The sequence below is a fragment of the Rhodamnia argentea genome, chromosome 7 (assembly GCF_020921035.1).
Source record: "Rhodamnia argentea isolate NSW1041297 chromosome 7, ASM2092103v1, whole genome shotgun sequence".
Lineage (NCBI taxonomy): Eukaryota > Viridiplantae > Streptophyta > Magnoliopsida > Myrtales > Myrtaceae > Rhodamnia > Rhodamnia argentea.
In genome coordinates, this window is record NC_063156.1 from 10262982 (window position 1) to 10288540 (window position 25559).

At 41.2% G+C, this 25559-nt stretch overlaps 3 protein-coding genes across 4 annotated transcripts; 2 read left to right on the top strand and 1 right to left on the bottom strand.

Moving 5' to 3' along the window:
* Positions 1-289: 289 nt before the first annotated feature.
* LOC115737786 lies at positions 290-5081 on the top strand. Its single transcript, XM_030670134.2, has 6 exons — positions 290-714; positions 1124-1216; positions 1499-1732; positions 2166-2268; positions 3180-3409; positions 4485-5081. The coding sequence occupies exons 1-6, from the start codon at positions 392-394 to the stop codon at positions 4705-4707; spliced, it is 1206 nt and encodes a 401-aa protein (XP_030525994.1). The 5' UTR covers positions 290-391; the 3' UTR covers positions 4708-5081.
* Positions 5082-9103: 4022 nt separating this feature from the next.
* Positions 9104-15158, bottom strand: LOC115737789 (rhomboid-like protein 20). Of its 2 annotated transcripts, none has more exons than XM_048282821.1 (8): positions 14991-15158; positions 14739-14839; positions 13498-13638; positions 12647-12713; positions 10804-10955; positions 10590-10691; positions 9905-9981; positions 9104-9774 (listed from the first exon to the last, which is right to left on the bottom strand). In XM_048282821.1, exons 1-8 carry the CDS (start codon positions 15016-15018, stop codon positions 9600-9602), a joined length of 843 nt encoding a protein of 280 aa, XP_048138778.1. In that variant the 5' UTR covers positions 15019-15158; the 3' UTR covers positions 9104-9599. The 2 variants fall into 2 exon arrangements, with proteins under 2 accessions (XP_048138778.1, XP_030525997.1); XM_030670137.2 differs by having other exon boundaries at positions 9905-10021; positions 14991-15156.
* Positions 15159-17812: 2654 nt separating this feature from the next.
* On the top strand, positions 17813-21694 carry LOC115737750 (pentatricopeptide repeat-containing protein At1g80270, mitochondrial-like). The gene is made up of 3 exons (XM_030670073.1): positions 17813-18062; positions 18913-19495; positions 20228-21694. The coding sequence occupies exons 1-3, from the start codon at positions 18028-18030 to the stop codon at positions 21470-21472; spliced, it is 1863 nt and encodes a 620-aa protein (XP_030525933.1). The 5' UTR covers positions 17813-18027; the 3' UTR covers positions 21473-21694.
* Positions 21695-25559: the final 3865 nt, after the last annotated feature.

Sequence of the window (25559 nt, forward strand, 5' to 3'; positions counted from 1 at the left end):
ATTCCTTCTCTCAATTATCACCGAACTTCATCGATAGAGGATGAAGGGTGCTGGCCTCGAGCGAGGGTCACCCTCGCATGGGCTGGGCCCGGCAACCGCGGCCATTGATGCCCCCCGCCCCCTCCCCGGGGCGATACTTACGAATTAGGATTTAATTGCATAATTTAAAATTTTTGGGGACCTAACAATGTGATTTCCCATTTTTGTTGGATTTATTTATGTGTGCACTTCTTTTAATTTCTTTTTTCTTTCTCGTTTGCAAGCCCTTCTTGATTACTTCCCATCTTCCCCAACCATTTGGGATTATTGTTCCCTTGGGAAGCATCATATTCTCTTCTTGATCATCATCTTCGTCTTCGTCTTCGTCTTCATCCTCGATTCTGCAACTCCCATGGCCGTCAACAGAACCCTCAAGCCCAAGCCGAAACCCGGGTTCCCACTCTTCTGCCTCATTGCCTCCGTCGTCGCCATAGCTCTCCTCTTCCTCCTCTCCTCTCTCGCCTCCACGTTCGGAGTCCCGCTGTCGTCCTCCAGGACCCTCGAGATCGTCGGCCTCCTGAGGAGGCAGAAGCACCAGCACTCGCTCCATGACAAGTACCTCTTCTGGGGCAGCAGGATCGACTGCCCCGGGAAGCATTGCGACTCCTGCGAGGGCCTCGGCCACCAGGAGTCCAGCCTCAGATGTGCCCTGGAAGAAGCAATGTTCCTCAAAAGGTACGAGATTTCAGGGTGTCTTGCTCTGTGTTTTATTGAATTGGCGGGTTTTGGTCCGTCTCGTCTGGTGTTTGCGGTTCTGATTCGTGTGCTCTGTTTAACTTGGGAGGAATAATGACACTGTAATTGTTGAAAGTGTCCGAAGCGATGGTTCTGCGCTGGGAGAAGTCTTGAGTGCTTAAGTTGAAGTGGATTTGAGCTTGCACAAGATTAGTTGTTTGCAAAAACTGTGATTGGGAATGGTGCTACCTTTAGTGCGTGGATCTGAGTATTGCTTCATGTTAGAAAGATGAACTTATTTACTTTGGTTTCTGGTCTGAACATGATGTTCACATTTGCTTGAGTTATGTGTTTGGGAGTTAGCTCAATTTCACTCCCTCAGTAAAATTCCCTTTTCCTTGAATTGCAGGACTTTTGTTATGCCTTCCAGGATGTGTATCAACCCTATCCACAACAAGAAGGGAATCCTTCATGAGTCCACAAATACGACTTCCGGGGATGGGTGAGTTCCTCCCTGCATAACTCAATGGTCGAACCAAATGAGAGAGCGGGTTGGTTGTCATTTAGCTGATGGTTTCTCCTTCTAAAATGTTGCTGTTTCTATACTCTATACTGTTACTTCACTTAATCTCAATTTTTTCCATTCCTCATCTGCTTACGCTCTCCCCACGCCCCCCCCCCCCACCCCCCACAACCCCCCCTCTCTCCTCTTCTTTTGGATTGGCAAAAAAATGACAAGAAAAGCTGGAGCAATTAATTACCTGAATCTACTTGTTTTTGGTAGGTGGGCAGCATCTTCTTGTGCCATGGAATCTTTGTACGATATAGATCTGATATCCGACACCGTGCCTGTGATTTTGGACAATTCAAAAATGTGGTATCGGGTATTGTCGACAAGCATGAAGTTGGGAGCTCAAGGGGTTGCTCATGTGGAAGGACTTAGTCGGAATGATCTTAAAGAGGATCAACGCTATTCAAACCTTTTACTTATCAACAGAACTGCTAGTCCGCTTTCTTGGTAAGCCTTTTCTAGATTCATCTCTGGAACATTTATTTTCTGCAAAGCATGTTTGTTCGCTAAATTCTTGTGCATAAGTTGTTCACTGCACCTTAAGGCATTTGAAGGCACGTGTGTCCTTCAGCAGTGTTTTTCCCTTAAACATGTTACTCCTATCTGTTTGGTTGAAATGTTACTGAGTCTTCTTCCTCCTTCAAGATCTTTTTCTTAGTAGTTTAGACCGTTCTTGGAAGTACCTGAGATTGCATCACAAGATTGTCGGGAAAGGATTTAAGTATGTGAGAGCTCTTTTTCATACTATGTTGTTTTTTGGGGCATGGACATTTGCTGTTCATAAGCTCTAAAAGCATTATATCAGTAAGATGTGCTTTAAAGGATTAAACTTTCAATCTTGTTAGTTTTCACTTAAGAACTGACTATGAAGTTGATACAGGTTTATGGAATGTAAGGATCGAAAAAATCGAAGTGCCATAATGTTGCCTTATTCATTTCTCCCTTCAATGGCCACAAAGGAATTAAGAGATGTGGCTGCTAAGGTTGGTAATTTACCTGGAGACCTAGAAATTCTGTCTATTCATACATAGCGTATCGTGTTCTTTCTGGGTAACAATTATCTTCTATTATTTTTCACTTCCAGTAGAAGTGGTTTAATGTAGGTCCAAAAGATAAGGACAATAACCTATGATATACTAGCATGAGAGTTAAACTGTCATTTTACAAACCTAATATCATGGGCATCATGAAAACCATTTGTAGAAATGAATAGTATTTGCCAATTATGAAGGGAGGACATAAAGATTTGTATATTCTTTTAAACAAAGAACTATCTCGTTGAATTTGCCTATAAGGTAGCAGTAGGTAATATCACAATAACTTACCAGTTAACAGCTTAAAATATGAAACAAACCCTATATGGACTGGCAAGAGCCTACTAGTAACTTGGAGGACACTATGGAACTGAGATGATCGAAGTCCTTGGGAAAATAGTGTGGTATTTACTAAAGCAGTCCCACTGAAATAAATCCATTTCCGAAGGTAATGTTAAGAAAAGCAGTAGGTCTCTGAGTCAGGTAGTTGAGACTTAAACAGAAGTATATCCTAAAAAAGTGTAAAAAGAGAAAAAAAAAAGGATGAAGATTGATGAAGAGTTAATGTGGTGAACTTATGAACATCTACACAATCTGGTAGTAGGATAAGGCTTCTTGGTTTGTTGAGAAAGGAATATGAAGTATTTTCAAGTTTGGCCAACTTGGTTTGTACATCTCTCTAAAAAAGGGATTACCCTAGTGTGGAGTCCCTTGTAGCGAGTATTCTTAGAGTTATAGATAGAGCTCATGACCTTGTGAAAATATGAATTTCATGATACTGCAGGTACTGTGCTAAACGATTGCCCTAGCATGTCTTTTTGTATTTGCGAGTTGGCATCTGAGTAATCTCCAATTCACAGATTAAAGCCTCTCTCGGTGATTATGATGCCATCCACGTTCGTCGAGGTGACAAAGTGAAAACCAGGAAAGACAGGTTTGGGGTAGAAAGGAGTCTACACCCTCATCTGGACAGAGATACCCGTCCAGAGTTTATTCTTCGCCGAATAAAAAATTGGGTCCCACCTGGACGGGCTCTTTTTATTGCTTCTAATGAGAGGACGCCTGGATTTTTTTCGCCTCTCGCTACAAGGTGAGTTATTCTCAAACTCATTAACTACCTGCACAAATTAGAGGGCATAGGAAGGTACAGACTCGGCATGGTTTAATTGACAAGCAAAAACTAGATGCATCTTTGAATTGTGGGAACTGACCTTCTAGGTCTTTTCATTTGTTTTGCTCCTACAAATGTAAAAACTATTGATTGATGCAACGAATATGCTTGACTATCTGTCCATTACGGTTTGTATGTAGATGCAGTGATATGAGAATTATAAGTTCAATGGCTCACTAAGGACTATGCATTTTGTGATACCAAGTGTGAGTTGCACTTCTATCTTGACATGATAGTTAAGAAATTGCGACTACCATGCACAGGATACTGCTTTGGAGTGTTCCAGAGGCATTTAGTGAGATAGGTGGATGTTGCCAGTGTGTTCTTGTTGGTTATGAAGACGGTAATGTGCTACACAATTGGGCTTATTTTTGTATGTAGCAAAGATATGATTGATTGTGGCAAATGGGTTCCATTTTGGATGGTTGTTGATGAAGCTTTAGAGCAGAGTTCCCAGGAGCATGATTTGTGAATGTCTGTATTTAGATGACGACAATGTCATCTTTGTAACTGGTTGTAATTGCAGACTGGTGATGAAGCTGATGGGTGCTTTCTTTGTGAGACCATGACAATATTGACATAAAACGTTTCGTTGCATCCTGTAACACTAGAAGAACGAACACACAAAAGGCATTTATTACCTGTTTCCTTAATGCTGGCCGACAATCGAATTTGAGACTCAATAAGTGGTCTTACATGTTCTTATACTCATTGATTGAGTATAAAACTGCTGTCCAGGAAATGAAATCGCCTTTGACCATCTAGTTACTTGACTTTATAGTCACTGCACGAGTATAAAACATCTCAGGAAATGAAAGGGCCTTTTATGCGGTCAGATTGTAGATTAACCACTGAAAGTCAAGTGCCTCTTATTCTCTCTTTTGGATTGTAAGTGTGTTTATGTTCAATTGTATGCCAGATGTGTATGTTGCATAAGTGCGTACCCTGGTAGAAGTTGAAGCTGATAAATACTCTTCTTGACCAATATTTACAGGTACAAGATGGCATACTCTTCAAATTTTAGCGAGATCCTTGATCCCTTGATTCAGAACAATTACCAGTTGTTCATGATTGAGAGGCTTGTGATGATGGGAGCAAAAACTTTTATCAGAACATTTAAGGAGGATGATACAGATCTAAGCCTTTGCGATGACTCAAAGAAGAACACTAAGATATGGCAGATACCTATTTATACCATTGATGAAGAGGAGAGCTGACAATTGTAAATGGAAGTTTGACTGTTGCCTGGGAGTTCGCTGAAAATCATGATTTGAGCAATTGGTATGTTCAGCGTCCTCTGGCTATCCTTGTACAAGATAATAGGATGCACTTGCCGAAAATGGGGACACATAGATGCAAGAATTCAAGGGAGGGACATATTTTTGTATTATTGTAAAGTGTGGTTTATTCTTTGTGCCATGAGTGAAAAGCGCAGTCTTGATGGGGAAAAGAGGCTGCACTGTTCATAGAAACCCCTCCCAAGTGCCCAGTTTTGTTTGTCACGTTGGAGAAATTTATTCATTAGGGCTGTTTATACATACATGAGAACACCATGCCACTTGCATAAGACTAGGCTTTCGTTCTACGCTAATTCATCGGGACTTTGCATTTTAAGGTGGTGGATTCTACTCGGAGTCAAAGAGTTCATGGCTTCGGCTGTCCCTCTTGGAATAGAGGGAAAACATAATGATAACAGTGGCTTATTTGATAGTTATTAGCTACCAGTCTTGATTTCTTATTCTTCTTAAATCCAATTGCTATCTTGTGGACGTGTTCTGGCAAATTAGTGGGGACACAACGTTAGTAGTGTTACTTGCAATATCCCTGAGTTCATCATGTATTACGACTAAAGTGTTCTCCTCTTTCCATTAGTTGCATTCTATTGGATTCTAGATGTACTTCTCACATTGGTTAATGGGGGAAGCCATTTCAGCTATTGTGTGCATAGCACCAGTAGAAAGGGACGTTGTTGGAAGCTCCCGACATTGGATATTAAACATGTCCATAAGCTTGGAGCATGTTGTTCAGGACATCTCCGTAGAGAAGTGAGGTTTTCCCATTAAGAAAGAAAATTATGCAGTGATGGAGAATGTACGAGATAATCCAGTAGGGTTTCTCTCTTTTTCCCTCTTTCCTATTAAGAGCAGAGTTTTTCTAGTCACATATATTGTCGATGTCGAGAGGTCAAATTTGCACAAATCGGATCAAGATAGAAGGCTAGAATTTAGACGCTGACGGTTCGGTGGAACCGCCGGTTCCGGTTCGAGAACCGGCGGTTCCGGTTCCACGAAAAGGTGGAACCGGAACCGGCCGTGAAAATGGCGGTTCCGGTTCGGAACCGGAACCGGCGGTTCGGGCGGTTCGGTTCCGCTGAACCGGCGGTTCGGGTTCGAACCGCCGGTTCATTCCGATTCATTTTTAATAATAATTTTTAAAATAATAAATAATAAAATAAATATAATAAATTATAAATTATAAAATACAATTAAATTGTACATTGTAATAAAATATGGGAAAAAAAAAAAGAAGGAATGGGCTTGAACTTAATGAATTATCATTAAGCGACCTACATATCTTCTTGGGGATAGAAGAATCAAAGCCCATGTAGTTCTTTTTACCTTTGAGAACCCCAACTTACCTCATCGTCAATCGTCGCTACCCGTTGTGGTACCCGTGGCGGTGGTATCTCCAACATCATCGCTAAAAAATTCGTGTTCACGATCTAACTCTTGGTGTCGATATTTCGCCCTCGTCCAATCACCGACACAAGCTTGAGCTTCCACGAGTCCGGGCTTAATCTTGAACGGCGAGAGTCCAAAATTAATCATCCGGAACTAAATGCTTGTTCAACCGCAACCGTTGAAGAAGGGGTTGCTAATATTTGACGAGCGATGAGGGCGAGAACTGGATACTCGATTTGGTGACTCTTCCACCACTTCGGGATTTCGAAATCTGTACTATTTTCCGCATCACGAAACTCAAATTGAGTGGTTAAATATTTTTCTAATTCAGAAATATTACCTGTTGCCCCTTTTTGTTTTTTTTGCCTACTCTTAAGCATATTATACCCTCTACTAAGTGAACTACCACCTTCGCTACGTGAGGCAGTAGATTGTAAAGATCCGGAATCACTTAAACCATATCTACTACAAAATTCTCCATATAATGCTACTATAGATTCTTTAACATGTCCTAATATATTTAAAATATCTATTGAATCATCCAAATGTAAACAATCATGATAATACACATTCAAATAATCTTGTAAACCGTCTAATTTAATACGTGGATCAAAAACAATACCAACTAAATAGACAAGAGGAATTTGCAAATAATAATGCAACCATTTTTCTCGCATTACTAAAATAGTTTGACCTAATTCGGTATCTTTTTCATATTCACTAAAAACACTACTAATATTAACACACTCTATTAAAAATAAATGCGTTGTAGGATAATAAATACCAGATAAAGTCTTAGTAGCATCATTAAAAATTTTCAAAATATCTAAAATTTTCTTGCAAACGTCCCAATGTTGAGGAAGTAAAGTAATTTCGGGAATATTTTGTGAAATAAACATACATAATAAATCTTTATATTCAAAAGTTTGCCGAAGCAACTCGTACGTAGAATTCCAACGAGTCGGAATATCTTTTGGAAATCTTCTTGGCCTTCTCCCATTTTGTTTACAAAATTTTCCCCATGATTTCATACATTGGGGACGACTCCATAAAAATTTAATTGCACTTTTTATTGGGGCGAGAGAAGTGTCAAGAGTTCGTAAACCATTTTGTACACATAAATTTAAAACATGACAAGCACATCTAATGTGAAAAAATTGTCCGCCAAAAGTGGGTTTGCAAATATTTTCTAATTCGGGAATAGAAGCGGTATTTGCGGCGGCATTATCAAAAGCAATTGAAAATACTTTATTTATTAAATTATATTCTTCTAAAACTTGCCTAATTATTCTATAAATATTATGAGCCGAATGGCTTTCATCAAAAACTCGGAATGCAATAAGTCTTTTTTGAATCATCCAATTGTCATCTATCCAATGACACGTGACACCCATATAACAATGAATTTGCCAAGGATCACTCCAAATATCGCTACATATATGCACACGTCCATTGAATTCCGCAAAAAATTTTGCTAAAGATTTTTTTCCTTTTTTATAAAGATGAAAAACTTCGCGTTTAAGAGTATTTTTTGGAATAGTTGGCGCTTCGGAACCAACGCAGTATTTATCAAATATTTCATATTAAAATTTTCACCGGTATTAAACGGAGCATGATCAAGGGCAACATATTCACCTAATGTTTGTTTATAAAGTGCTTCAGGTGAAACGAAATAAAGGATGAGGCTTAGAAGTGGCGTACCCGGAAATTTGTTGTTGCGTATTGTCGATCCCCGCTTGCGTTGGATGTTTTTTCGTCAAATGCCGACGGAATGTTCCGTAACCGTCTCCTTTCGTGAATTTATAAGTTTGCGAACAATATTTACATTTTACATTATACTTACCTTCGACTTCATCACGTACCTTATCGAAGTGTAGCCACAAGTCCGATGTATTATCTCGGCCCTTCCGTTCCGGCTCATTTGCCGTTGACGTTTCTTCGACACCGGTGGGAGGATGAAGACTTTCTTGTGTTGGGATGTGCTCGACGTTCGGAATCGGGACATAGTTGATATTATCGTCGTCGTCTTCCCAACTTGCATACTCACGAGGATCGTATTCATGAAAGGGATAGTCGGAATCTCCCATAGCCATCTTGCCCTTGTCGGCATTTCGCTTCCACTTGCCATTTTTTGAGAGAATTGATCGGGATTGAGAGAATTGGGAGAATTTGAGCGATTTGAGAGGATTTCGGAGAGAATTCGAGAGATTGTTCGGAGAATTTGTGACAAAAATGAAATGGGAAGCATATGTATTTATAGGCAAGAATCATTTTTTTTTTTTTATTATTTTTAAAAAAAAAATGAAAAGCAACGGCCAAATTGGCCGTTGCACGTTGGCAACGGCCCAAAGCGGGCGCGGGGGGGGGGGGCCGGGGCGGGAGAGCCCAACGGCTCTCGCCCCGGGCCCACCATCTTTTTTTTTTTTTTTTTTTTTTGCGGTTGAACCGGCCCGGAACCGGCGGTTCCGGGCCGGTTCCCGCGTTTCCGGAACCGTGGGCCCGGTCAACGGGCCGGTTCCGGGCCGGTCAACGGGCCGGTTCCGGGCCCACGGGCCCAAATGGCACTCACTAGGCTAGATAGTCATAAAATTTGCTAGAAAGCTACTTGGCCTTCGTCTTTTCGCTAATGCTTCCATTAGCAGGCTGTTATTCAGCGTTGCTTACTTAGCTTAAAAGACGTGAAACTGCCAGTTATTACCATTTTTCACCATGGAACATGGGGAATGTTGTAAAACCTACTATGGTGACCAATTTTTTCATGTTTTGGTGGCCCTCGTGGCCAATTTAGAAAACTTACCGCTGCCTCGAGAAACTCAACCAATCATTAAGATCAGGAAACATATGAGAAAGAGGGGCACAAACTATGATCAAACTTACCACCCCATAATAATTTTCAAGCACTGCAACATAGAAAAAGCCTACCAATTCCATCTGGTCATGAAACGCCCTTTCCAAAATTTGAACAGTCAACAGCATAATCGTCCTTAACATTTGCATTTACTATCAAGGCACATTCACCATTGACCATTGTGAGCTGTCTAGAAACACAACCCGAGGAATGTCTTGTTACTGGCTGAAGACAAGAAATAATGAGATAAATACTGTACACAGTTTCTTCCCTAGGCCTTTCTTCTAAAGATAATGTTTAACCATGTCTTGATTCTGGGTGAAATCCATCTAGGCTACATCCCAAGAGTCATACTCTGTGTGAATAGCTTTCAGCAAATAAATGCCTACCGCTCATAGGGACCGAAGGATCAACAATTAAGGGAAAATCCCAAGAACAACATGACGAGGAAATTGAGAAGCTCCCGTTAGAAGACTGACCGACTCATCAAAATGCCTAGTGTAGGTCACAGATCTCGTCACCAATCAAATCCTCCCCCCTGAATTTAATTAACAGAGTGCAAGTAGCATCACCAGAACTTCTATAAACAATTAGTGAGACTGAGCTTCAAGAAGGATGTTTGTCGCTGTATTGATGTCATTTCTAGCCTGTGCAAGCGCTTGTCTAGCAGAATTCCTGTCGAAGCCCATTGAAACAAGGGTTGCAACAGATTCCTCCGATGGCTCTGCAGTGGAAGGCACCGAAGTAAAGTTTCGCTGCAAGGGAAGAGTATTTAAGTTGAGGCGGAGGCAATAATGACACAAATTAAGACTGTAGAAAGAGATTTCACATGTACTCAGAACATCGGATGAGTATATGCAAAGCATTCATTGGATGTACTGTTACCTGGTGACTCGCAAAAGTTGGAATACTCCCCACGACATGCCTAGTTGGTGTAACACGTGAACTTCCCATAGAAAGTCCTGATACCCGCGAAAAGAATGAAGAGATTGGTGCTGGAAACTGTCGACACAAGGCATTTGAAAAACAAAATTTAGGTACCATATCTGAAAGCATTTATCTTTGTAAAAGTGATGAACACTGTCCTTCTCGATATGCATCCATGAGGTAATATCTCATATCACATGAATAAACATAGCATATTATTCCACAAGAGAAACAAGGTTGGTTTCGCTAGACTTTCAAGGAAAAAAAAATTATGATTCTGACTGAAGATCTGCAGTAGTAAAAGAATGATGGGCATCATTTGAACACCAAAGGCAAGAACATTCTGCCAGCAATAACATTGAGATACTGAGGTCATCACACATTGTATCCATCGTAAGTATCAATTCCCCCCCCCGTAAAAAAAAAAAACAAAATACAACACACGCACGCGCACACAGAGACAGTAAAAGAACTCATTTTCAGCTAATTGAATTCACAAATAATCGATGTAGTAGGCATTGTCGCACAAATTTAGTTCTAACAAGAGTACTGATTGAAAAGGATAATTCAAACACCACCGCAAACGACAGTTAATTGCATAGTAAGAAGGAAACAGTTCTTTATAAACGTTTTCAATTATAACCTTTGCCTTGCGGATGCGGAAAACATTGAGTCGATACAGGGAACCAGCAAGAATGCCGCAAATTCCTGGCAAGAAGGACCTTCTCCAGGACGAAAACAAAAGCTGCAATATGAGAACTAGGTTAAACGAAAAATTACAGAAAGGACCTGTCTGATAGGCACAAAAAGTTAATATAGCTGAAAAATCACCAAACAGATATATCAATAAAACTTACCTGCAGACTAGCTAGATAAATGAAAGATTTGTCAGAGAAGCTGATGCGTAGCACCCGAAATCTTGTTGAAACCGGAATGTCAAAGAAAAAGGGTACGAACGATGCAAATATAACAGCATAAGGGCCTGAACTGACTAAGTTTGAGGAAGGAACTGCAGATTAAAAGAGAAAACTTTACATCAGTATCGTCATGGGGAGACTTTTAGATTATTCAAGAATTATGACATTAAAGAATGTGCATAAAAATTTCAACAGTCCATTGTCGAGCAAAAGGTAAAAAGTTAACCAAGATTATCACAAGGTAGACATGACAATTTCTAGGAACGTGAGGCAAAAACTAGCATGGCAATCTTATCTAACAGCAGTTTAAATTAAGATCTTTATCTCCATTTACATTGCTTGAGGAACTAGTAATGTGTCTAGCTATGGTCCACCCTTGACAAGATTCAAGAGGGCTTGAGTCCTGCTCCTACCTTCCTGCTCTACCTACTGGGCCATATGATAAATCATAAGTTTAAGCCAATCACATTAATCTACCATCACATAAGGGCTTGCACAATGTACATAATCCATAATCAACTGCTAAAACCATTACATTAGCAGGTACCTGAACATTTGTCAACTTTCTCCTCCGTTATCCAACAATTATGGAGACAGTTTAGTCATTATAAAGGATCAGTTTGGCTTTGCTCCATGTGTACACAGGCAAAATGTGAAAAACAAAAAATACTGTTCAGCCAATGCAACATCCCACAAGGAAAGGTGGGTCATCGCTGAAATCTATGGGAAATTTTTCAGCTGAACATATGAACTTTTTAGCATTTGCCAAGGCGGACTACCGTATGTGTAATTATCTCAATAAAGCTTATGATTGGTTTGAAGAACGTCAATTGTTTCTTTCATTTCCTTTACATGACTGGAATAATATGTTTGCTATAAAGTATTACCTGAGCATATACATAAAGACTTTGGGTTAACTTTCTTACAGTAACTGTTTCATGAAGGCGTCTCCAATCTGGAGTCTTGATGGAATGATTTATATCAACAGTCTACATCCATGTTAAGACATCCTTTGGCCAATTGACCATGACCAACTTATCCATAGTTTCAAGACAAGTTTGCCTCTGAGTTAAAATATGGAAAAGAAAGCTTTGGTATTTCCTGAAACTTGGAAAAACTCATTTCTCTCACAATAGCAGTCTTTTTACCACTGAAACTACTGCATAATATGGGCAAAATTATTACAAGAATTCAATTCATCCTGATCAAAGCAGCTACTAGGAAAAAGTGTGCAACAAGGAGAACCAAGAACCTAGTTAGACCAGTTGGAGTCTCTCAGAATAAAATCATGGCATCAGACCATATAAAGATAGCATATCAAATCAACCACATCTGACATACTAAATTCCTATGACAAGCAAAAAGCAATTTTTTAAGAGCTTAATAGCCCATTCAGGCAATTGTTGTTCGACCATTTCCAGTTCCAAACAAAATGGTAATTGCGATAATTGTACAAGAAGGCCAATTAAGACATTTGACTTTCCAATATAGACTGCATATGCAATAAAACGTTAAAGTAGGTATTGTAAGGTAGGACCTCTGCTTTTCCTACATACTCATATCCACCACAAAAGCACATCAGTATTCACCCGCTGTCATATTTCAGTTTTCAGAGTCATTTGGATTCTCAGACCAAGTTGTACCCAATTAAGTAGGGGCATATAAGTAACCAAAAAAGAAGGAGCTTCAAAATATAGAAACAGATTTCTACCAGTAAAAGAAGAATGAAGTGAAAATAGACAGCAAGAAGAAGCTCCCACAAAGGTAAAACAAACTGACATACCATTAAAAACTGCCAACGCGAGGACTTGAAGGGCCATTGATACTATTGTAGAGAACAAAATGAAGACCTATGTATCCACAGAAAAGAATTATGCACACATCAAATGGAAGGAAACGAAAATGGTTTGGAATAAAGGAACGGCTGACTGTCAAGCAGATACACATAACGCGTATTCTGCTCTATGTAAAATAGCATTGAACATGATAGCATAGATGCCAAAGCACGACTAAGAAGGTTCATTTTGCAGAACAAAGAGTGGAGAAGAAGCTTGCAGTCTTCCCCTTGTTGGCCTTTCTGCATATCCTTACTAGCAGCATGCATCACATTACTACTTTTTTCCATCAACCCCTTGGATTTATTGGAAACTAATCCACCAAATATGATGGCATTTTACAAATGCCAAGTTTCATTCTCGTAATAGTGTCAACTTGTGAGACGAGGCTATTGGCAGATGTACCTTGACTTTTAGACAAATAATCAGGGTGCTCTCACAAACTGAAATCAAATGACTAAAAACCAAACACAAAAGACTACGGCGAAACTAGTACCTCGCCAAAAATTCTTTCATGTAAGATAAATAGCTTAAGCATCATCCCTTACCACTACACAGTGCATAAAAAAATTTGTACCTACAGTGGAGCAAAAAACTGAAACAAAAGTTTAGTCATACTCTACGGAATTGCTGTGCGGTTATTTGATTCTACCTAGCTAACAAAGAAAAATCTCTCACCAAGGACTTATTAGAACCTATCCATCTCTCAGCACAAAACAGAAACGAAACTTTAGCGACACCCTACAGAAGTGTTTCGTAGTTTTTTAATTCTACATTGTTATGGAGGAAAATCACTCACCAAGAACTTATTAGAACCTATCTGCCTCTCAAAAATTCTGAAGTAGTAGAGCAGATAAAGACCAAAAATCAGTTCTGGTGTTGAAGAAAAGGCAAAGATTGCTGGTATTAGCTTCCACATCTGCATCTTTTGGAAAATGTCCTGCCATTGAAGATCATAAAGCAAGGAAATAAGATGCTATCCTCTTTGTAGAATTTAAGGGACCGTGGAATTCTCAAAGGCATAACACTATATGGGAAGCTATTGACATGGCAGGAATTATGCTGCAATATATTGCTAAGTGTGAGTCACCAACAAAGCAAGAGGGTCATTGACTCGTTTTCCGTCGCAGCACAGGAACTCAATCAAAGTCAAGCAGATATATTAAAAAAGTGATAATAAAACCCAAGAACAATTTAAAAGTATGTCAATGGAGAAGCAATAACTCTAATATAAAAAGTGAATAGGAGAGAGGAAAACTTGCTTAAGGGTATCAAAATAGTATCGCAACTAGCTAAGAAGGCAGACTTCATTGCTGGCAGTTATGCCCTCCTCATATCATCATTAAGAAATCAGTTCCCCAATTCGATGGCACATAAGCAATTGAGTTCACCAAATAGATGAATAAACAGACTTAGATTTACTATCTCTATTATTTATGCTCATCCCTCGTGAACAACTAGTGAGTGCCCCTGCGTGCTATTTTGAAATTGGAGAGTAACATCCATATAGAATCAGTAAAAAGAGAGTTCTTGAATCTACCCCTCTTATTGACTTAGGCAAACAATGACAGGGTCCTAGTTCATTTTCAAATTGCAATATGAATGTCCTTGGGAGTGACGAACTCAATGAATTCATTTTGGCAACCCAAAGCACTACATAAAACCTCAGTCTACACTGGTCTTACAAATCAACCATACAGCAAGAAATGACAGTTTTCGCACCTCAATTAGGGCCGTGAGCAGGGAAGAACTAAAAAAAAACACTACACAGATTCATCTTTATGACAAAGAAAAGCAAAAAGATCGTCCAAGCTAAGAAACGAAATCTACACAAGCCAGGAACCTAAGAATCAAAGAACCAAATCAAACCAAGCACCCTTGAATCATTTCCAAGACGCAGATCAAAAATCAAAAGCACGAAAAGGACCTACAAGCCAGTACGAGCTTCAAAAAAAAAAAAAAAAACAACAATCAGCGAAAACCCAAGTAAGAATCCACCAAAAACCAAACTAAAAGAACAGCAAAGTCCAACTGGCTTGCCTGGTAAGACACTCCGAGCATGTCAGCGCGGTTCCGGATCCCGAAGAAGACGGTGAAGACGCCGGAGGCGACGATGAACGCTCGGGAGGCCGGCGCATTGTCTGCAAGAAACAGAAACGAACACCAAAGGCTCGATTGGGGGGAATTCGGCAGGGAAAAGGAAAAATCGACGCCGGAGAATTCGAATGTGCGACTGGCCAAACGAACAGAAATTGATGAAACGGAAAAAGAGAGAGAGAGAGAGATGCGTACTGAAACCAGAAGGACCCACGTTCATCATCTCAAGGTGCAGCGGAGGGGATAGGGAGAGAGATGATGAAGAAGCTCGCACCAAACCTTCGCTCTCGTTGAATGTGTACTGCGTCTTCTTCCTTATGTTCCCGTGTTTGAAGTCTCTCTCTCTCTCTCTCTCTCTCTCTCTCTCCTCCTCTTCTTGTTCTGGGTCATCACATCTGTGCTTACATTTCGCTTTTCATGTTTTTAGCCCCTACATTCGTTGCCAATTCTGTAAGCACCCCTGCCTCTTTTCCTTTTCGCAAATAGATCCCATTTCCATAACAAACGGGCATCAAGTAGAGCACCACAACTTGAGGACATTCTCTCTTAAAAAAAATTTAAACTGTCAAGGGTAAATTTTTTTAAAAAAAATTAAGAGATGGGGTAGAAGAAGAGGTGGTTTTTGGGGTTGGTGGCAATAAGGTCGCCCAAACATTATTGTTTAAGTATCGATGAGTATTCGGTATCACTTGTCGACTTGCGACACGGCCACCGTTTCGAAAGAAGGAGTTTACTAGACTCTCGTTTGTGCTTACGAGAGAGTCGCCGAACCCTCGATAGCGTCCACCGTTTCGGGAGGCGGAACTCACTGGACTTTCATTTGTGTCGACGAGAGTCGCCGAATCCCCGATAGACCCAGGCCCCTCTGTCCCTCCACGAGGTTTGACTGCCTTTACTTGGAGCAAGACTAGGCCCCGCTGGAAATCTAACAAACTGTTGATCTAAGGCTTATTTGATGCCGCACCAATGTTGATATCTCGTTTCATTCCACATTGGCTGATGCCACAGGGCCCACTGGTGAGGTATTGACAATAATAATAATAATGACGGAGGGGGACTAAATTATGCAAATGAAAAAAAGTCAAGAGGATTCGATTGTATTATTGCACAAATGATGACAATTTTATTGGACTAAAACTCCACTCGATTCCAGATAGAGACATGGACACATTGGACAGATTAGTACCTCGAATTGATCTTGGGACAGCGTACATTGTGCAAAGCACATTTGGACAACGTAAAATGTATGTCATTTATATTTGAAAAATTTTCAAATAACAGCACGAAGGGTTTGAAGTAAACATTATTTTAAATAAAGCCTTCGAGATCTTGGCCAAGTTGGACCGCGGCATCGAGCTCGAGCTCCGCGGCAGCAGCACGTGCAGGGACGATTTTGCTAGAAATTTTCAAGTTCGATAAATTGTATTTTTGCACAGCGATCCCCTCGGGGACCCAAAACCCAAGGCTTCTCAAATCCGTAAGCTGTCAGAAATTCCACATGCTTGCTCGTTTGGAAGGAGGTGAACAGTGACAAGGTCAGACAAAAGTGTTGAGCGATTCCTTTTTATCTGGAAGAAGATGTTCGGATGAAGGAGGAGGTCTGAGCCTGAGGTGAGCCTGCATTTGCAGCAGCGTGGTGGTGGTGGGGTTGCTTCCACCGGACAAGACAAACATATGAAATCTCGGTCAAAGATATGAAATTTGGACAAGATGAACCCACAGCTTCTGTTAGCGAAACTTGGAAGAAGATGAACTCTGCCCAAATTTGGCCCTCTCACAGTTCCCCCTCGCCTCTGGTCTGAGAGGGTCGCTGGTCATCGCCGACGACCTGCCGGCAGTGGAGTGGCAGCCACAGGTAGGAGGGGCCACCTGTATTATTAATTTTTTCAAATTATCAACTTTTATGATTTAAAAAAAGAAAAAACAAATAAACAAATAAACAATTATAGAAGTAAATGACGTAAATACCCTTGAGGCCAGGCTTTTTGTTGAAACTACGTGACCACTTCCGATTCTTATTTGTGACCATCATAGCCACTTCAGGCCATTGTCTAAAATAATATTCACTTGAGATCTTTATTTGAGAAAATGATGGTACTTTGAGCCTTTATTTGAAATTTTTCATCTATATTTTTATGGTTATTTATGAAAAATTCCATATAAAAGCTTGAGATGCTCTCATTTTTTCAAATAAGGCCTTAAAGTGTTATCATTATTCAAAGAAAGGCTCGATCCAAAGTATTTTCATCATTTTATATTTTCTAAGTTTTTTTCCTTTTTTTCCCTTCATTTTCGATGGTGATCGGTCTTAGGAGATGGCAAGCCATTGGCAGGGGCTGGAGGAGGGTCGACTAGTCGGCTGAAAAAAAAAAAAAGAAATGGGAAAAATGTAAAGAAAAAATAGAAAAAGGAAAAAAATGGCAAATGGCAAAAATGACCTTGGTTAGGTCCTTCTTTGAAACAACGATGGTACTTCACATTTTTTTTTTAAATAAGATTCATCCCGGGGCCTTCTTTGATAAGATAAATATTATCAATATACATATTTATATGTGAGCATATACATCCTTATTTTGTGCATTATCCCAATCTCAAATATACGGCATTGTGACTATTATTGTAGCGTCGATAATTATGTTGTGTCTTGGAACAATCTATATGACTTTCTTTGCTTGCTAATCACCGAATTAATTCCAAATATATTATACGGATATCAATTTAGTCATAATTTTTTTTTTTCAATGATGCTAATGTAGTCCTAAACGTTCGTGTGAAATTTCGGTGATGATTGGTTGAAAGGATCGCATTGAAATTTTATTATGAAAATTTAGCATTACATCGATGAAATTGAAAAATTTAGAATTGAACCATCACCTTCTTACTATGCGTTTAAGATCGAATTGGTGATCATCCCCTTTCTTTGCACCTATGCCTGAGATGGTGCAGATGGAAATGTGCTTATACATGTTCAATTCAATTTCTTGTTCTCCAAAAAGGGAATTTAAATGGAGAGTCCGAGCCTCCGAGGGTTTTTAGGGTTTTAAAGGGACGGGGACGACGAGTGGAGGCACGACCGTGTCGACAGCGACAGCGAACTGGAACCGAGGCTCCTCAGTTCTCTCTGCGCTTCGTAGGGTTTTTATCAAGCGAGAAAGCTTCGATCTTTCCCTCCGCTTCATTCCCTTCCCCTGCATTTACTTGCTCTCCCGAGTTCAGCAGCAGCAGCTCCAACATGTGGGCTTTTCGCCGAGCTTCTCATCCTCTCAGGTAACGTTCTCTCCCAATGCGCCTGTGCATCGGCGTGCTTTTTGCACGGCGTGATTTGACTGTTTGCTGTTTCTTCTTTTCTTTTCTTTTTTTTTCTCGAGCTTGCTGGGTGAGGTTGCTCCGAGGGTGAATGGATGGAAGAAAGGGCCGGAAATGATGCCCCGCCTTGTTGGGATTTGGTCTTTGTTTACTGTGGAAGTTCCTTGAGTTGGAATCTCTCTGTTTTATCTGCATGAGGCGGGCAGTTGTGTTTTAGAAGTGGGTGTTGTCGTCGATGGATTCCCTGTCAATTGCTCTGTTTTCTTGCTTCTTTTTATTCTTTCAGCCCGCAATTTCAGAATGTTGAGTTCTCTTTGTGAATTTTCGTTGTTGGGTCTTTCCTCCGCGTGGAGGCTTGCTGTTTCATTTGCCCGACTTGCCTAATGCTTCTTCATTCGGGGGCTTTTGGGGTTTACCTGGGAGCCTTGAGCGGGGTTTGTGAGAGGTAGATTGAATGCAGCAACTTAGATGCATGGTCTTGAATTGGAATATAGTGGAGAATGCTGAATGTTTTCCTGGTCTTTTAGATTGATTTTCTTTCCGTCTCTCTTTCAGAGATTGTTGGTATTTAGATATATTTTGCCCAATCTAAGGCTACTTTTAAACTGCATTACTGCCATTGTTAATTATTTGACGCCCATGGTTGAGCGCCTTGACAACTCAATCTGCTTTTTGCCCTGCCCAACTCTTCTTTTTTCCCCCCTTGCTGTGTTTGTGTTTACTGAAATCATTCAAGACAACACAGTTGATGGACTAATTCATGTGTGTGCTTATATGATATTCTTAGAGCATGCTTGCTTTGTGCTTTCAGGAACCATGGACTTAGCATTTCAATATTGCGGGTTCATTCACCTAAATCTGATTGGAGTTGTTTCGGAGATAATGCTGTCATCGTCAAGTCCTCTCAAGCATCACCCGGTAGATATCCATCTCTGGAGAGATCTTACTGTTTAACAAGCTGTACTCACCGGTTGTCTATGGGGAGCCGTTGTCTCTCCACACAAGCCGGTGCTGAGAGCAGCGGAGAAGAAGAAGATGATGCATTTGCTGAACTTGAAGAGCCTGTCAGTGCCAAGGCTTTTCAGAAGGGTGATTCAGCAGATGAAAGTGACAATGAATTAGTTTCTGAACTAGAGCTCTCTGCTGATGAGGATGCGGAAAAAGCCTCTCAAAATGAGTTGGATTTGCCAGAGAATGAAACTGAGTCAACTAAGAAAAAATCACGAAAAACAGTTAAATCAGAACTGTTTGAGGCCATCAACAGTGCTCCTGGCCTTTCTGTGCAGCAAATCCTTGACAAGTGGGTTGAAGATGGAAAGGAAATTACCAGGGAAGAAATCTCATTGGCCATGTTCAATTTTCGTAGACGTCGAATGTATGGGAAGGCTTTGCAGGTAAATCTCATTGACCACGCTCAAGTCTCGACACTCTCATTCTGTAGTCTCTTCTCCTTATGTATTTTCTTTTTGGTCATTTTCTGCTCATGGTTTAGTTTATTCATTGGCTACCATTTGGCTGTTAGAGGATAATTGCCTTCTCAGGTATTTGTGATCATGTTTCTGTATTTTCTTGATTTCAGCTAAGCTGCTTCTTAGGCATTTAGTTCAGCTAAAAGAATTTTCCAGCATATGATAGTACAGATTTATAAAGTGCTTCTGTTTTTGTTGGTTAAAAGATTTAATTTATAGTCGAGAATTGCAAATTTTTTGGATGAAGAAAAAGTTTGCACACAAAAGGGAGATCTACATATTGTTTGTGATCACTCCCTCTGCTAAGAGTTTTGAGTAAAAAATTAAGTGTACTGTGCTTTGGCATTGCCTTGTCAGAAGCTTGTCATTTGGATCAAAGTATTTAAGGCGATCTTTATGATTAAGAAAGAACAAAAAGACATGAGGTTGGGATTATGAGATGGAGATTATCTTAGATTACCCAATGATGCAGACAGTTTATGAGGTAATGGCGCAAAACCAATGGGACTTCATTTATTCTTTTCCGCTGGGTAGTATTGCTTTTCTGGATGTTATCAGTTGATCCGGTGAAGTTAGATGGTTGTCCTATGACTCATCTCCTGTTACATGATTTTCAAGTTGCTTTATTTACATAGCTGTACTTTTGGTGGTTTGCAGCTTTCGGAGTGGTTGGAAAGTAGCAAGAGATTGAATCTTACAGAGGGAGATTATGCATCTCGACTTGATTTGATCGCTAAAGTACGTGGACTCCCTAAGGCTGAGAGTTTCCTTAATAAGATTCCTGAATCCTTCAGAGGGGAACTGGTTCATCGGTCCTTGTTGGCCAACTATGTCACTGCCAGCAATGTCACGAAAGCAGAGGAGACGTTTAACAAAATGAGGGATCAAGGATTCTCTCCTTCATCATTTTCCATCAACCAATTGCTCCTCCTTTACAAGAGGCTCGACAAGAAGAAAATTGCTGATGTATTGTTGTTGATGGAGAAAGAAAATGTAAAGCCGACAATGCTTACTTACAGACTTCTGATAGACACCAAAGGCCAGTTGAATGACATTACAGGGATGGAAAAAATTGTGGATGCTATGAATGCTGAAGGGATAAAACCTGACATTGGCACACAAGCTCTCCTGGCGAAGCACTATGCATCTGGTGGATTGATAGAAAAGGCAAAGGCTGTCTTGAAGGAGATGGAAGGTGGAGACCTTAAAAAGCACTGGTGGGCTTGCCACTCTTTGCTTCCGCTTTATGCTGAACTAGGAGAGGCCGATGAAGTAGAGAGAGTTTGGAAGGTCTGTGAACCAAATCCACGGCTTGAAGATTGCATTGCTGCTATTGAAGCCTGGGGAAAGTTGAAGAAAATCCAGGAAGCTGAGGCAGTTTTTGAGAGGATGTTGAAAACATGGAAAATCTCATCGAAGCATTACTCGGTACTTTTGAAGGTGTATGCAAGCAACAAGATGCTGGCCCAGGGGAAGGATCTGATCAAGAGAATGGCAGACAGTGGACGTCGCATCGGTCCATTTACCTGGGATTCGATTGTGAAGCTTTACGTGGAAGCAGGTGAAGTGGAGAAGGCTGATTCAGTCTTGACAAAGGCATCACAACAGAATCAGATGAAGCCAATGTACAGCTCTTTCATGTCTCTCTTGGATCATTATGCTAAAAGGGGTGATGTCCATAATAGTGAAAAGATCCTCTACCGGATGAAACAGTCTGGGTACACAGCTCGCATTCGGCAGTACCAGTGTCTCCTCAACGCCTATGCAAAGGGAAAAGTCCCAGCTTATGGAATTAGAGAGAGGTTGAAGGTGGAAGGCGTAACTCCAACTAGAAGTATGGAGGCACAGCTGGCCCAGATTGATCCATTCAAGAAGACTCTGGTGTCAGATTTGCTTGACTGAGGGTTGAGTTGCTCTTTATATAGTCTCTTTGCACTGTAAGCTTTGATCATTATTATTTATGGTAAGTCGAATTTTCTGATCCCACCTGTAGGCACAAATTCGTCTTTGGTTTGAATCCTTTTCAGATGCTTTCTAGGACTTCTAAGTGCTCAATACTTGTGTTCACATTAGGAAACTGTAGTTGTAAAGTTTCAATGAAACAACGTGCGGGTTGTTGAGGCACGGCTACAGCAATAGTGTTTTTTTTAACCATGAGCCTGAGAATATGCCGATATGGCTCTGCATCACTGTACGCCAGAAATGTCTGCTTCTCTTTCCCATTTTGTGTTGCATATACTTCCCCTTTGTGCCTCTATTAGTTAGTATTGTTTTCTTTAATATGGAGCCTTTTGCTTGAACTTTTTGGTGATTGTTTGAATGCCAACGGGTTGTTAATGGACTCGTAACCAAGCACCGGCCCTGCTCGACTCAAGGCCAGTGAGTGAACTCCAAGCTTAGCCCTGCATGATGGTCGTTAATGACAACACACGGAAGTCGACCAAGCATTCGTGATGCCGACCAACTTGTCACACTCGCCGATACCACCCCCATGCCCTTTGTACGCTAGACTTGATCAGGAGCAAGCTTAGGCCCGAAGGAAATAGTATCTTTTGGAAAGTGGTAGGCAAACAAGTTCATTCTTGAGCATGAGCTCGTCTAGGGCTTGTCTGGTCCTAACGTTTTGTCTAGGGGTGAGCGGTTTCGGGTTCCGTACAGGTTTCATTTGGAACCCGAAACTTACCCGTCGGATCGGGTTCTTCATTTTTTGGAACTTGGGACCTACCCGTCATACCCTGGAACCTGGAACCTACCTTGTCACAAGTTCTAGGATCGGTTCCGGGGTATTCGAGAACCTATCAATTTCTTTTATTTTATTTTATTTTTTCATTTTTAGTTAAGCAAAATGAGAGTGAACGCTACAACATTTAAGAGAAAGTAGAGGTGATTGGTTTTAGGTTCCACACGGGGTACATTTAGAACTTAAAATCAATCAATTGGAACAAATTTATCATTTTTTGGAATCTGAAGCCTAAAAATTTATTTGGCTCTGGATTATACACTCATTATCGGACGCCATAAAATATTGTAGGATTGTTCAAAAACATATACAAAAAAAAATATAAAAATTTATTTCGGGATCTAGGGTCCATGTTTCGGGTTCCAGATTCTAGATAGTGGAACCTGGAACCTATCCATTGAAACAGGTTCTTCAATTTTTGGAATTTGGAACCTATCCTACATACCTTGGAACCTAGAACCGGATCGGATCCTACGGGTTCCGATTCCGGGTTCTCGATTCTACCATAGAACCATGCTCACCCCCAGTTTTGTCAGCCAATTTCTTATGCTTTTTCATATCAATGCTGGTTTGGAATCCAACTCGCCCCCTCGTCCATTAGGTCTATTTCCTATCTCGTGCAGCGGATTAGGATTTTCCGAAATCGCCTCGAATGTTGTTCCGCACTCGTCAACTATAAATAGGGAAGTCCACCTCCTTCAGGTGCGCAATTCAAAGTGAAAAATCACACATTAGGTACTAATTTGGCGTTAAAAGGTTTTACCGGAGGACCATTTCGTTGTCTTTGGTTATACAACTGATAGATTTTCCATCCAAACATTACCGATTGGGAATCAAATACTATAGCTGAGAAAACCCGAGTCAACTCTCGTTGTAGCCCGAGGAAATAGACCAATTTATCTTCTTCTTTTGAAGAATCAATCTTTAGATCACATATCATCAACCTGTGCCTTGCTGCTCTGCCTTCGGAGCAACTCATTGCAACACACCCACATGGCCAACTGGTCCCTTCTTCCACAGAGACTCATCTTGCAGATTGCAAACTCACTGACCGCCATTGAAGATGTTCTTTCATTTTCCTCGGTCTGTCGTTCATGGCAGTCCGTCTACGTCGACAAGAGTTGGGCTCCTTGTTCCTCAATCCCGTGGCTCATGCTGTCCGAGGACCAAGACAGCGCGACCAGAGACTTCTTCGGCTTGCACAACGGCAAGACTTATCGGCTCGACTTACCTGAAGCTTGAGGACGGATGTGTTGGGGAACATCTCTAGGGGTGGTCGTGACGGTCTGCTCGGATCTCGGACTCCACCTCTTGAACCCATTAACTCGGATCAAGATCGATCTGCCTCGTTTACCGGAATCTCAAAATGCCCAGGTTTCTACAGCCTTAGACTGGTACGAAGTGCGTATATATAGTCGTCGTAATTAAGGAGAACACATTTGAGTCAACTTCCCGGGCAATTGATGCATTCTTGGTCATGGCAATTGACTATCCAACAAAGCAACTGTCCCTGACCAAACTTTTGTTGGCGCAGCGAGCGCCAGCAACTTCTCTTGTTTCAAAGATGCCGCGCGCTTCTCGGGTCGGACCTATGCGCTGTGTGGGATCGGAGATCTTGTGCACCTTGAGATGGATGACGACGTTCCTCCAAGAGCTACATACGTCACGCCACCTCCTAATCCCCTATGGGCATCGGAGCACATGTACCTCCTCGAGTCATGGGGAGACCTTCTGATGGTTCAGCAGCTCGAATGCGCAAGCAGTTAGCACTACTGGCGCAAGCTTGTTCGTTTCGAAGTGCACAAGTGTGATTTCGACGAGAAGGAATGGACCAAGTTGGAGGGCTTGGGCGACCGCGATCTTCGATGGCGGTCACTACTCCATGTCCATTTGCGCGTCCCGTTTCGGGAACTGCAAACCCAACTGCATTTACTTCACCGGAGATGGCATCGAGCAGTGGTGGCTTTATGATCCGGATCCGCAAGAACCGCTAGATGTGGGGGTCTAAAATATGGCCGATGGCAGTGTCGAGGCATTTCACTTCGGCCCGGATTACTCTTCATACTACTCGTGTTCCGTGTGGGTGATGCCTGGTATTCACCAGGCGTGTTAGCTGAAGGGAAAAATCTTAGATGCCATCTCGTCCTCGTCATGGCTGCTTTGCACAATTCTATGTGATCTGCAACGAGATCAGAAAATAAATCAAGTGAACTACACGAGGATTAGCTCTCGAGTGTTCACTGCAAAATGCTCTCTGAAGGCATCAACTTCGGCAGAGCTTAGCAACCCCACGGTCCAAACAGTCGTAACTTGGCATGTACATCAACAGATGAATGTATGATTTTTGTAGGAGCCTTGCTTCCCCACCCCCCGGTTCGATCTGACAGGCCGAATACAAGAGCTCCTGCAACATTTCGAGCCATTGCTTCCTACCTGCAGACATGTATTTCGCTTCTGCACCGGCCCAAGGTGGTCCAGTGCCGGGTCGAGTCAAGATGGTGTCACTTCCTGACCACCCGTTTTGATCTATTCTTTGATCGACTTCGTTGAAGTGGCCAGACCATTGGTTCCTTAGGCCTAGCGAAGGATGCTGGCGCTTTGCGCGGATCCTAAACAGTGCCAGAATCGATCATCGATTGACTAGAAAAAACGCGTGCGATGTGCATTTTACTAATGAATCTGAATAGTTTCACTCTCCCGGGTAGTCGATAGTTAATAGCAAACTCTGATCCACAGCTTCGGCTTCCCTGTTTCCGATCGATGGTCGATGATGTTGGTGCATGGAGTGGCAACCGAGAAAACAAAAGAAACAGTCTTCCCCTCTTATCTCGGCAGATTAGATTTTCATCTGATCTCATTTTACTCATGAAGAGAATATTTTACGTTAAGGGTATATTGATGTTTTCGGAGTGGATTACCAAATTCAAGTTTCGGCTTTACATTGGTGTTGATGCAGCTATAGGCTCACGTTACTTTAGACACACCTAAAGTTTAAATGATAATAACCCCCATCGAGACCTCGTTAGGGACAAGTTTAATCAAAGAGAAAGATGATCAATCAATGTAAGCGAACTTTTTCCTAAACAACATCTAGGATTCAAATATTTAATCAATTGTAATTCTTTTGTTTTTTTGGGTCGTAAATCAATCATCATAAAATCCTACTAGATTAAACCATCTCGTAGAACCCGTCCAACATCAATTGAAATCTTTGTCCCATTCAATTCCTTTAAAAAGGATCTTCCTTCT

Bases quoted from the DNA above. Each gene is read 5' to 3' on its own strand.
- LOC115737786 (XM_030670134.2), top strand. From the start codon at position 392: ATGGCCGTCAACAGAACCCTCAAGCCCAAGCCGAAACCCGGGTTCCCA. The intron at 715-1,123 runs GTACGAGATTTC...CTTGAATTGCAG, and splicing joins GAAGCAATGTTCCTCAAAAG to GACTTTTGTTATGCCTTCCA. The intron at 1,733-2,165 runs GTAAGCCTTTTC...AAGTTGATACAG, and splicing joins ACTGCTAGTCCGCTTTCTTG to GTTTATGGAATGTAAGGATC.
- LOC115737789 (XM_030670137.2), bottom strand. From the start codon at position 15,018: ATGATGAACGTGGGTCCTTCTGGTTTCA. The intron at 10,956-12,646 runs GTATGTCAGTTT...TTTAATCTGCAG, and splicing joins CGCGTTGGCAGTTTTTAATG to TTCCTTCCTCAAACTTAGTC. The intron at 9,775-9,904 runs GTAACAGTACAT...CTTCCCTTGCAG, and splicing joins CAACTTTTGCGAGTCACCAG to CGAAACTTTACTTCGGTGCC.
- LOC115737750 (XM_030670073.1), top strand. From the start codon at position 18,028: ATGTGGGCTTTTCGCCGAGCTTCTCATCCTCTCAG. The intron at 18,063-18,912 runs GTAACGTTCTCT...TTGTGCTTTCAG, and splicing joins CGAGCTTCTCATCCTCTCAG to GAACCATGGACTTAGCATTT. The intron at 19,496-20,227 runs GTAAATCTCATT...GGTGGTTTGCAG, and splicing joins TGTATGGGAAGGCTTTGCAG to CTTTCGGAGTGGTTGGAAAG.